The 13,466-nt window shown below is 43.9% G+C and overlaps 1 protein-coding gene across 10 annotated transcripts in view; it reads left to right on the top strand.

Annotated features, from left to right (window-relative positions):
- TRPM3 (transient receptor potential cation channel subfamily M member 3) overlaps positions 1-13,466 on the top strand; it is a gene marked incomplete at its 5' end in the record, with an annotated part of 408,936 nt that overhangs the window by 286,957 nt on the left and 108,513 nt on the right. For 8 of the 10 annotated variants that reach the window (XM_081930365.1, XM_081930366.1, XM_081930360.1 and 5 more), the window contains one exon: positions 11-185. In XM_081930365.1, the coding sequence (XP_081786491.1) occupies positions 11-185 (175 nt within the window). Of the gene's footprint in view, positions 1-10; positions 1,556-2,358; positions 3,105-13,466 lie in introns of those variants that run through there. The other 2 variants (XM_081930361.1, XM_081930369.1) reach the window with 2 other exon arrangements.

Below are 13,466 nucleotides of genomic sequence, written 5' to 3'. Positions count from 1 at the left end.
TTCTCTGCAGGGATTGGGCAAGGTGTCCCAGTGGTGGCTCTCATTGTGGAAGGAGGACCCAACGTAATTTCCATTGTCCTTGAATATTTACGTGACACTCCTCCAGTTCCTGTTGTAGTTTGTGATGGCAGTGGGCGGGCATCTGACATCCTGGCATTTGGTCACAAGTACTCCGAAGAAGGAGGGTGAGTTACTTGCCAGAATACTTTTTTAAGATAAATCCTTCTTTGGAATCATTTGCATTCTGATGTTGATTTATTTCAGTAACAGCAGAAGTATTAATTGGGGATAAACATTATAGCAGATGATTAATGGGCAATATCACCTATTAACATAACCCATAATTCCATAATCACTTCAGTGAAGACACCCATATCATGCATGCATTTATTTTCTTCTGCCTGACTGGAGGTTTAACTGTAGCTGGCAGGTTAGAACTACTGCTTGACGCAAGACCGTTTTCACACAGAAAGTCATCCTTTTATATTATTTGATATAATACTTCTTGCTGACCATTCCCATAGAATACACATGTTGCTTTTGTGGTTCTGGTAACTGGGTTATTAAGGACTGCTGATATTCCTGTAGGTCAGCTACCTCCATTATTGCCCTACACTACTGCTCTGTGGAGCCAAATACAATACAGTCTTTCTCTATTTACTAGCAAATACTGCATTTTTATGTGAGTGTTTCTCTTCATACTGTTCAAGGTGTTGCAATGGGATATATCCAGTTCTGTAATTAAGATGGCCAAAGACCAAACCTTTGCTCTAGAAACACTAAAGAGATGTCCTGCAGAGTTAAACAGGACAATGTATGCTAATCCCCTGAGACCTCTGGTGACTATGGGGCAGAAACTCCCAAGTAGGATCATTGCCAGCAAGCGTTGAATGCTGTGCTTTCTGTGAACAAAAAACAGGAGGTTGTGGAAGGCACCAGTTCAGGATGTTCTCCTTCTGTTCTTCCTTACCAATCGAATAGTTTTGTTCTGTTCATTAGCCAAGTCCATCTTCATTGTCATCTCCTTCATGAAAATGCCCACAGGTGTCCAGAATGAGGGCCTACCTTTGCAGTGCTTTTATCACTAAGAAAAGCAATGACACAAAAAGCAAATGAAACCTTTGTTTGTCTAGAATGAAAATAAAACCAGGCTTTTAGGCACAGATTCTTGAAAATGTTTTTTCTCAGAGCTAGCCTTTTACTTTCCAGTTGTGCTTTTCCACTTCATTTGAACATCTGCTATAATTCCATGTCCATTCAAGAAAACGTTTGCATCACTTAACACATCCTTGTAGATGTTGAATCACCTGCTTGAAAATACTAAAGATGCCAGCCTGAAATCAAAACACTATTTTAGCTGCAAACAGTATAAAATGCAAAAATAAGTACTGGGACAGAATGTTGTGAAAGTTTTACAAAGTATGTTTTAATTTCATTTATGGAGGAAATGAATCCACATTGCTGCTTTAGTGCTGGTCCTTGGTGAATGTATTAACCAGGAAGCATCTCTTAAGTACTAAAAACAGTGAAACCACACCAAAAATAAAAAATGGACCATCATAGAATCATAGAGCTGGAAGAGATCACAAGGGCCATGGAGTCCAACCCCCTGCCAAGCAGGAAACACCATCAGAGCACTCCTGACATATGGTTGTCAAGCCTCTGCTTAAAGACCTCCAAAGAAGGAGACTCCACCACACTCCTTGGCAGCAAATTCCACTGTCAAACAGCTCTTACTGTCAGGAAGTTCTTCCTAATGTTTAGGTGGAATCTTCTTTCTTGTAGTTTGGATCCATTACTCCCTGTCCGCTTCTCTGGAGCAGCAGAAAACAACCTTTCTCCCTCCTCTATGTGACATCCTTTTATATATTTGAACATGGCTATCATATCACCCCTTAACCTCCTCTTCTCCAGGCTAAACATGCCCAGCTCCCTTAGCCGTTCCTCATAAGGCATCGTTTCCAGGCCTTTGACCATTTTGGCTGCCCTCCTCTGGACACGTTCCAGTTTGTCAGTGTCCTTCTTGAACTGTGGTGCCCAGAACTGGACACAGTACTCCAGGTGAGGTCTGACCAGAGCAGAACACAGTGGCACTATTACTTCCCTTGATCTAGATGCTATACTCCTATTGATGCAGCCCAGAATTGCATTGGCTTTTTTAGCTGCTGCGTCACACTGTTGGCTCATGTCAAGTTTGTGGTCAACCAAGACTCCTAGATCCTTTTCACATGTACTGCTCTCAAGCCAGGTGTCACCCATCTTGTATTTGTGCCTCTCATTTTTTTCATCCCCAGTCAGTAATCCCCTAAGGCATAGACAAATAATTATTTTTAAAAAAATATTTCTGTCTATTGACAGACAGCTGCAACTCTGCAGGTTCAAGGATTCTCAAGATCTCTCCAAGACAAGCCACATTATCTAGTTGTTAGGCACTTGGCTGTCCTGAGCATGTCCTGTTCACAGCTCAGATAGTTGCATCTCTGCTTAGAATCGATAGTATCAAGCTGTTTGTTTCAGTACCTTAATTGCCTCCTTGCAGGAAGACACAAAGGTACTAGCTTAATACATGAATGAGAATGGAGCATGTTTTCTAGGGAAATGTCTTGGAGGGGATGATTGATGAGATGGTGCTTGAGGATAAAACCAGAGCTACTTGATGGTTTGTATCTTTGTTGCTTCCACTCTGGTCCCTGCCTTGGCCCTTACCCTACCTTTAGTGCCCTATATTATCCAACCCAAATAATCACTGCCACCTACCCTATAACATCTAGGGCCAGCCGTAGCCTTTTCTCCCCCTGAACAGGCTTTTCACTCTAACTTTGCACATATGCATGCTCATCTAGTTGGCCTCTTCCTGGGATGTGGAATACCAGGCATGTGTACAAAATCCATAAGCAAAGTCAAGTGTATAACCGTAACTTAAAGGGCAAAGATTCATTTCTGCAATATAAGAAATACAAGAGGACCTCTTAGTGTTGCCATTCTGCCAGCTTCTGAAAAGTCACCTATTTAGGCAAGCAGTCCCCCTGAATGGAACTTCTGGTTTTATTGTTTTAACTGTTTTAACTGTTTTAATTGTTATGCTTTCTGGTTATTTGTTATATTGTATTTTTTAATTAAATATCTTTTAATGACCCTGTGGATATTTTATTGTGTATTTTAATTATGCATTCGTTTTATAAAAGGTAAAGGGACCCCTGACCATTAGGTCCAGTCGTGACCGACTCTGGGGTTGCGGCGCTCATCTCGTTTATTGGCCGAGGGAGCCGGCATACAGCTTCCGGGTCATGTGACCAGCATGACTAAGCTGCTTCTGGCGAACCAGAGCAGCGCACGGAAACGCTGTTTACCTTCCTGCCGGAGCAGTACCTTCCATATTTTTCGTCCCATAGGACGCTCCGTCCCATAGGACACACCTAGTTTTGGGGGGGGGAATAAAGGGGGGAAAATTCCTTTATTTCCCCCCCAAAATGAGGTCGGGGAACAGCGGGATGGCGGCGCTGCGCCTCCCCACTGTCCCCCGAGCTTGTGGGGCTGGCCGATGTCTGCCCGAAGCATGGGGCGCTCTGCTTCACGCGCCGGGCACAGGCTGCTATCCGCACGTGCTCCCCACGCTGCGGATGTCTGCCCAGTGCGCGGGGCGCTCTGCTTCAGGGCGCTCCACGCGCCGGGTGGCAGGCTGCTATCCGCAGCCTAGGGAGCCCTGCGTGAACTCCCACAGGCTCCCCAGGCTTGCTGGTGCGCACCAACCCCTCTCGCTCTCCAAGCTTCAGCGAAAGCCTATATTCACCCCATAGGACGCACACAGATTTCCCCTTCATTTTTGGAGGGCGGAAAAGTGCGTCCTATAGGGCGAAAAATATGGTATTTGTCTACTTGTACTTTGACGTGCTTTTGAACTGCTAGGTTGGCAGGAGCAGGGACCGAGCAACGGGAGCTCACCCCATCGTGGTGATTTGAACTGCCGACCTTCTTATCGGCAAGTCCTAGACTCTGTGGTTTAACCCACAGTGCCGCCCACGCCACATTGGTGTGGGGGGGTGTATCAATCACACATATGCATATATATGCACATTATGCTTTAAAAAATTGCCTACAAAGACTATGAGCATTGTATACACCCCCCACCTCCTCTCTCAAGATGGTGCATAATTGAGGATCCTGAAAACTGTCCATGTTCTTTACACTGCTGTTTATTTACGTATCTCACTATCATGGTTGCTGAGGGAAGACTGGGAATGAACCATCAGCCAGAAGCAGGTTGCCTAGTGATCAGTATGGTGGTCAGTGGCCTCTTTTCCTCTGGCTGCCATATCCTAACCTCATGCTCCTATTCCTCTTCTGGTGATGGAGCAGGCCTACAACGGTCCCATTCTGTCTCGGGTCACTGACATTGCAGGGAGAGCCACTTGTCTTGTGCTTAGAAAGCACACGCCCAAGAAGTTTCCCCCTGGGCCCTTTCCTTTGGAGAAAACCCAAATTGCTGTTTGCTATGATTGAGCACAAAAGAGCAGTTTTCCCTGGGGGAAGCAGTGGAACCAGAGGAAGTGTGGATAAGCCACATATGTGCGTCCATGTACCTGAGTGTATACACGCATGCAAGTGTTTGAGGGAAGAGAGATGTGAATCCACAACTGAACATTTTCAACTGGCTTTATAATCAATTTCAGTGTTTCATGCCTGAACAGAGGGATTTTCCCACACACCTAATTTTCCATGAATATTATCAATGGGTATTCCCAGCATGTCCATTTTAACCATTAGACACACTTCACTTCTCTGAAATCTCCATGCCTTTCTTCCCATTCATTGCTGTGTGTCATTCCAGTCCTTGTCAGAGATCATAGCTCTTTGAAGGACCTGAATCTTGGATGTGGAATAATGGCACACAATATTTTTAAAAAATAATGTGAATGTGCATAACTTCCAGCAATTTGGTTCCATTGACACAAAGTTTTAAATGTCATGAAAGGAAGAGCTCTGTGAAGATGCACAGTTTAATTTCAAAAAATGTGTCTTCACTGCTTTTTGCTAATCCTGTTGCAATATTTCCTTTTGCACCCATGATGGTACCAAAGGGACAAAGGAAACCCACAGTTATATAGTTATTTTCAGAGCATCCAATTCTACCTCTGAGGCTTTATAAAGAAAGTTCATGTGGTGACTTTAAAGGATTGCTCTGGAGGTGCAAATAAATAGCAGCAGGATGGGGAGACAAGGGGAAAGCATATGAAATAGTGTTGTGGTTTTTTTGTATTTCGAAACCTCATCAGGAAAAACCACTGTGAATAGAATCACAGAACTGGGAGTTGCTACTGCTTTTCTCAGACAAAAAAAGAAAAAGAAAAAGCTGAAGTCATCTGGTGACAACTGACTAAATGATTTAGAATTGGCTGTGGACCAGATCCTGCAACTCATCTGTTCATTACAGTGTAGCAGGCTTCACAGCTGAAAGAGGGCAATGCAATTTAGTGCTGTGTACATTATCCTCTTTGATGCAGGGCACCAGTTCAAAGGAGATTTCCATGTAAGAGAGAAGGATGCCAAAGTCCTGTCATTTGTCTACTGAATCTGCCATTCTACTGGGGTTTTTGTTTTCCAGTGTGTTTGGTGTAGAACTAGATTGCCAAATGAAATAATGAACTCATCCAGCCACTGGTCCTGCAAATATTTTTTCTTGTGTTAAAAAGTGATGTTATTGAAAGAAACTACTTCAAAGCACTTATTTGCCTTTTGAGTTACAGCTAGGATCACTGACCTAAGCACTTAGCAAAGACCATTTTGCACATTCAGTGTTTCAGGGGTTCCAAAATGCTTAATTGCCATGTGGCTTTTTGTAACTCCAAAGTGCTTTAATTTCATATGTAGGAGAACTGAAGAGGTTCCTGACTGGAGGCCAGTTCCCCCACGTGCTCTTGTTTGTACTTCCGTTATGCACCTCCAGTCCAACTATATCCTGTTGCAACAGCTGCCACAGAAATTTCACAATCCTGGAACTAATATGGCCCCAAATCCACCTTGTTCGCCAATTCTTGGTTGCTTTCACCCAAGCAGCACTCTTGCTAACACAGATATTATATTGATATATAGATATAGATGATTGTTGGGAGAAGATTGAATTTGGATGAAGGATCAGTATCATTCCATGCTTTCCTTCTTGTTCAGACTTGTCTCACAACAAGCATTACTGTAGCTTTCCTTTGGCTTGACTAGTGCACAGGGAGCAATTTCCCAAAGTTCTCAGATTTAATCCCTGGCATTATCAGGCAAGGTTGGTGGAGACCCCTGTCTGAAACCTTGGAGAGCCACTGCGTGTAGATAACACTGACCTAGCAGGCCAGTAGTTGGACTTCGTAAGAAGGTAGCTTCCTATGTCATGCTCATTTTTGTACTGTAGGCTACATTCTGGCCACAGAAAAGTCAGTGATATCCAGACATATCTCTCTGTCCAGGCAAGCAAGAGGCATTATTAAAGTCCCGGAATGTGTGTGGAACAGTGTTGGTGAAGGGGAAGCCTGCAGAGAGTCCCAGAAATCAAGATACTTCAAAATATATGAAAAGTGTGCAGAACAAAAAAAGTAGACACATCATAGGCTTTTTCCTTTGAAGCACCACTGACCCAGTGGCGGAGCTTCATGCGGGGCTGGCGGGCGTCCTGGGGGCATGGCACACCCACCAGGATTGCGCTGCCGGGGGCAGTGTGCTCCCCACACACTCCTCTTCCTCCGCCACTGCATTGACCAATGGGAAAAGTCTGCCAGAGGCTGCAATCAGGGGAGGGGGGGTACAGCCAGAGCCAAAAGTGGCAAAAGTTTGCAGTTTTGCAGAATTGTCTAGATGTCTTTCTCTGCACCACCCCTCCCTTAGAAAAACTCCCCCAAAACCCTCTCACAAATATACAAAGCAGAAGAGGCCGCTTTTCCCAGAAGGTCAGTCCAGAAAGCAAGAGTGAGACTGCCGTGTCTAGAGAGCTAGATAATGCAGCTGTCCCCATGAAACAGCCAAGGGGTGCATATTCCCCCATCTATTCCTAAGGATGAATTTTTAATTAATATATTTTTAAAAATACTTGCAAACTGCTATGGAAATATGCCAGTGTGGTGTAGTGGTTAGAAAGTCAGACTAAGATCTGGAAGACCAGGGTTCAGATCTCCACTCGGCCATGAAACTCACTGGGTGACCTTGGGCCAGTCGCTGCCTCTCAGCCTAACCTACCTCACAAGGTCGTTGTGGAGATTATTGAGCTTATTGGAGGAAAATGTGAAATATAAATGCTATAAAATATAAATTCAATAAACAAATAAAAGAAGCTTCGAGAAACTGAAATTGATAGATTCAACCATCCCTGTTTGGAATCTTGGGTATTTTAGTCTGGCTAGAATGAATTAACGTCAGTCCCTCTGTCTCTGTTGGCCTGTCTCTCTCACACACACACACACTTTTGTTCTCAGTTATGACATGTATTTCAAGAAACAAAACAAACAGTGGTGGTGGGGCAGCAATGAGAAATGTGGCATCTAGGCTGCCCTGAGAGAAATACCTATAGAGATATACTTAACAAAGAGCCATTATTGAAAAGGCTACCCTTGATAGCAAACATGGTTGTGTGTGAAATACAAAGATATATTTCTATTTGGTCTATATGCATGCACACCACCTGACCTCTGCAGACAGTTAATGTGAGTTAAGTAAGAGGCCAATCTAGCCAACTTGCATCCTTGGGGCAGGGGAGGAAGGACAGGGGAAAGGCTGCCAAACTGACTGCAGGATCCAGACCAGTAACAGTAATTGTAGCATGAGGCTGGTTCACATGACGAAGTGAAAGGAAAATGTTTCAAAGTCATCACAAAAGTAGTATGGCTACACAAATATTTCTAAGCCGTAGGTATTGGTTTTTTCCATTGGTATAGTTTTTCTACTGCTTTTGTACACATTATCATTTTAATGCTGCAAAGGTATATGTCTTGAATAGCATAATAAGCAAAATAAGGGTACCTTCTCACTTTTAGCCAATATGCAGTGTAAATGCACTTTTTTGATGGACTTTTAATGTTATATCCTCAATGTGCTGTTGTAGCATTATATAATTAGAATGGCCACCTACACATTGGCCAAAAACTTGAAATCCATCACCCAAAAAAGAAAGAACAAACATGGATACTTTTTTGCAGTTACGGTAATGAAATTTTTAAAAGCTCAGTCACTGATTTTGCCTAAATGCTTCCATAACACTAACATGGATGACATGGGGGGGTTACATTTTTGTTGTATTTAAAACAAGTAGATTGCAAAACCCCTTAAATGGATTGTTCCTAAAATTTGGAGGAGCATAATCAGATTTCAGTATGTTGATCTTTGACCTAAATGACTTGAACTTACACAAAGTGTGCTTCCTTATTGTTTAATGGCACACTGTAAAGGGGCAAAAGAGAAATGGAGATGGAAGGGGGAGCCCCAGTGGATGAGGCTCCGTGGGTCTCCTCCTTGCCTGGAAGTTCTTTCTGGCAGGCAGGGGGTGCAGCCTCTTAGCTGACAGCAGAAACCAGTTTGTGCTTTAGTTATGTACGGTTTGTTTTATAAAATAACAGAAGGCTTTCCCTCAATCTGTTCCTGCTTACAATTATTTCTGCTTCAATGAACCACCAAGAAATTGCACTTGAAAATGCCAAGTCTTGCCAGTGGCCTAGAAGCGTCACAATATAAACTGAGTTTATTTCATGAAAGCAAAAAGCTAAGTGGCAGGTCACATAGCAAATTATGCAAATGGCCTGCCTGCAAAAGAGCAATCCATCTCTGCCTCTAACCAGTATGATTTTACCTAGAGGATTCTCTAGTTTGTCTAAAGGATACCCCCCCGGGGGGGGGGGTAAAATTTCCAAAACCTTAGTATCAGGTTAAAGAAACTTGGTGATATAAATACTACTTTGAAGAATTCTGCACCACATGTTTGGGGGACATGCTCCATCACTGGGATATTGCCTGGTTTCAAAATATGTGCCCCTCTCTCTCTCTCTCTCTCTCTCTCTCTCTCTCTCTCTCTCTCACACACACACACACACACACACACACACACGGGGAGAGAGAAAGAGAGAGACTCTTACATAATTCCAGGCAGGTGGTTAATTGCTTCATATTTCTCATTTTCCAGACATGGTGGAGGTTCTGGGGCAGTGTTACAGTGTCATTTTCATTGGAGAAAGGGCACTGGAGATTTACAATTTATAATATCCGGTTTTATAAAAGGCCTCAGGTTGTGCTGAAGATCGATGGCATGCGTGTGACATCAGGATGTTTGGAAGAGCCAGGAGCAGAGCCGAACGCGGTGGCATAATGACTTCCGTGTTGGTGGCTCGTGCTCGGCCTCCTCTTCCTCCTGCTGCCACCACCAGTCGGGGTGTGTGTGTGCTTTGCCCATCTTTCCCTTATGTGGCAGGAGCAGGAGGAGCTGCTGGCCAGGGAATCCATGCCATGCTTGGTTCCGTGCTCAGCCTCCTCCACCTCCCGATCATTTGGAACATTAGGGGCCAGCCCCCCAAAAATAATAATATTGGGGGCCCCAAAAGGGCTGAGCCCCTAGGAGTTGCCACCCCTGATTTCTATCGAGGATTCATCCACACTTCTGCTTGTCCCGCCCCTAGAAAGCCGAGGTCTGAGCGGTTTTCCACTTGACCAGAGCTTTCTAGGCCTGCACTGGGCCATTTTGCCCTGGCCCCACTCTTTTCTCAGGGAAAACCCACTCTTTAGCTTTCAGTTGGAACAAAGAGCAGTCTGTGGAACACCCCATCACCATTTGCTCCAAAAGCTAAAAAGTGCTTTTCCTGGGCAGAACAAGAGGAGGTGTGGAGAAGCCCGCAGGCTCAGTGAGCCGGAAGTTGGGCAATGCCAGTTGCAAAGCAGCTTCAGGCCCAACTTCAGTGGGGCTTGAAAATTCTTCAGCTACCATCCTATCTTTTCCTTATCATACCAAATTGAAAGCTGCTACGTACCTGTGCTGTTCTGCCCAGTTGTGGGCCCTTTAAACCCAGTCAGGCTCAGCTATTTGGATGTCAGGTCTGCCAGCATGGCGCTACCCAGCATGCTCCCTACCACCTCTGACAATGGAGTGGCCCAATTCCTTCTTTTTATTGACCACTCTGCATTCCCACTCCATGGCACGTGAAACATTTTCTTTTTTAACTTGAAAATATAGCATGCTACCTTTTAAAGGTTCCCTTTGCACATATCACCTAATTTGGTAAAATTAGTCCAATCTAGTTTATTCAATTAACTAACTACACCTGTGATTTCTATGCGACTAGGCAGAGTGGCTGCAATAGAAATTAAGAAACCAGCATAGGCTTTTCCTCTGCCGATTGCCGACCCAAAATAAGGACATGGGTCCGACAAATCTGTTCTTAGCTCATGAATGTCTGGTGATTTTTAACCCCTCTGCAAAAGGCTACACTCAGCAAGAAATGGAGGTGTGCTATTCACATGGTGAACAACTACAGTTTTACTGCAGGTAAAATAGCTGTACTTTTCATCACTTTCAGCCCATGGTTTTAAGGTTGCTTACCCTTAGGGTCCACATCAATTGTCTGCTGAGAAACAGCTGAATTTGCAGGAGGACCCTGGCCAGGTCAGATAGAGCCTAGGTAACTCGCTGTGAAAATTGAGAATGTGTCCTAGAACGACCCTGACTCTCCCTCTTGGCTGCGTATTTCAAGGCAGGTTTGGTAATACAGGTAGACAAGCTTTCTTCCAGGGAACCTGGCCTGCCATTATTCATCTTTTCATCAAAAGATGCCTTTTAAGGAACCCCAGTGCTCCTAGGAACACAGTTTGAAAATATCAGTGTAAGCTGTTTGTTGGCTACATATGACTCTCTTTGACATTTGCAAGACAGGTGAAACAAAAGATTAATCAGTATTAATTTGTATCTGAAGAAAGTAGTTAGTGGAAGACTAAAGAATGGTCCCCCTTTTCTTTTATTTTTTAAAAGAAAGGGGCTGAACAGTTTATTGCAGAACTATCAAATTCCACCCTTCACTTGCTGCTTTCCCATTTGGGAAGGGTGAGGGGACAGGAAGGCTGTCTCTTCCCCCACCCCAGGAGCTTGTGATTGGGAGATTTTGGTTGGGAGAGTGACCAGGAGATTGCTCACAGATCTCCTAGCACCAGTCCTTAGACTCTTGTTCTCATTCCTCTAATATTTGTAGGCAATTATGCTCATTTTTTCAATCATTTTAATGATGCCCCAGCTGTAAAGAGTTTTACTCTGGTTATATTTGGAGGAATCTCTTTAGGCGATGGCAATTGTAAACAACACAAATGGAGGGATGATTAGAATGATGAATCCTTCACCTGTAGGCCCAAAGAGTGCCCTGTTGGGTCAGGCAACAGGCCTACCTAATGTGGGGGAGGGAGACAGTGCTCCTGAAGGTAGGAGTCTATCAATTGATGAAGATGATCATCCAAATGTCATAGACCAAATGGAGCAAACAGTACGCAGACCTAGTGGTGGGAGGAAAAAATCCTTAAATAAGAGACACGGGGGAATGATTAATGGACTTCAATGTCTGTACACTAATGCACAAAACATGGGAAATAAACAAGATGAGCTTGAGCTCTTGGTACAGCAAACTAAATATGACATAATAGGCATCACTGAAACCTGGTGGGATAAGTCCCACGATTGGAATGTAATAATGGAGGGATACAATCTATTTCAGAGAAACAGACCAGACAAGAAAGGAGGAGGAGTGGCGTTATATGTCAGGGATGTGTATACCTGTGAAGAGATCCAAGATTTAGAACCTCAAAGCCCAAGTGAGAGCATTTGGGTCAAAATTAAGGGAGAGAAGAATAACAGTGACCTCATTGTGGGAGTTTACTATAGATCCCCAAGCCAAACGGAGGACATAGATGATGCCTTCCTGGAACAGATGGCCAAGCATGCAAAAGGAAGGGAGATAGTAGTAATGGGGGACTTCAATTACCCGGATATTTGTTAGATGTCAAACTCAGCCAAGAGCATAAGATCAAACAGATTCCTCACTGGCCTTGCAGACAACTTCATTGTCCAGAAAGTGGGAGAAGCAACAAGAGGAACAGCCATTTTAGATCTGGTCCTAACCAATGTTGATGACCTGGTTAGTGGGGTAGAAGTGGAAGGATCATTAGGCGCGAGTGATCATGCTCTTCTGAAGTTTACTATACAGCGGAAAGGAGCAGCCAAGCATACTAGGACTCAATTTCTTGACTTTAAGAAAGCCGACTTCATAAAACTTAGGGAAATGCTATGTGAGATCCATGGACAGTAATACTAAAAGGAAAGGGAGTTCATGATGGCTGGGAGTTTGTTAAGAGGGAGATAGTAAAAGCACAACTTCAGGCAATACCAATGAGACGGAAACATGGAAGGTGCCTAAAGAAGCCAGGGTGGCTATCTAAATAACTTTTAACTGAGTTAAGATTAAAAAAGGATGTGTACAAAAAATGGAAAAGGGGGGAAACCATCAAAGAGGAATTCAAACAAATAGCCAGCACGTGTAGACACAAAGTCAGAAAAGCTAAAGCACAGAATGAACTCAGGCTTGCTAGAGAGGTTAAAAGCAACAAAAAATGGGTATTTCATAGCAAAAGGAATTATGGGTATGTTCATAGCAAAAGGAAGAACAAAGAATTAGTGGGGTCACTCAGAGGAGAAGATGGTGAAATGCAAACAGGGGACACAGAAAGGGCTGAACTCCTCAATGCCTTCTTTGCCTCAGTCTTCTCCAATAAAGAAAACAATGCCTGACCTGAAGAATTTGGAGCAAATGATTCAGCAGGGGAAACACAGCCCAGAATAACTAAGGAGATAGTACAAGAAGACTTGGCTAGTCTAGATGTATTCAAGTCTCCAGGGCCAGAAGAACTGCATCCAAGAGTATTAAAAGAACTGGCAGATGTGATCTCAGAACTACTGGCAGTCATCTTTGAGAATTCCGGGAGAACAGGCGAAGTCCCGGCAGACTGGAGGAGGGCAAATGTTGTCCCTATTTTCAAAAAGGGGAAAAGAGAGGACCCAAATAATTACCGCCCAGTCAGTCTGACATCAATACCAGGGAAGATTCTGGAGCAGATCATTAAGCAAACAGTCTGTGAGCACCTAGAAAGGAATGCTGTGATCACCAATAGTCAGCATGGATTTCTGAAAAATAAGTCATGTCAGACTAACCTGATCTCATTTTTTGACAGAATTACAAGCCTGGTAGATGAAGGGAACGCAATGCATGTAGCCTACCTTGATTGCAGCAAGGCATTTGACAAGGTGCCCCATGATAGTTTTGTAAAGAAGCTGGTAAAATGCGGTCTTGACTATGCTACCACTCAGTGGATTTGTAACTGGCTGATTGACCGAACCCAAAGGGTGCTCATCAATGGTTCCTCTTCATCCTGGAGAAGAGTGACTAGTGGGGTGCCACAGGGTTCTGTGTTGGGCC

This window comes from Podarcis melisellensis, assembly GCF_964234715.1.
Source record: "Podarcis melisellensis genome assembly, chromosome: 11".
Classification (NCBI taxonomy): domain Eukaryota; kingdom Metazoa; phylum Chordata; class Lepidosauria; order Squamata; family Lacertidae; genus Podarcis; species Podarcis melisellensis.
This window is presented reverse-complemented; position numbering and strand designations above follow the sequence as displayed.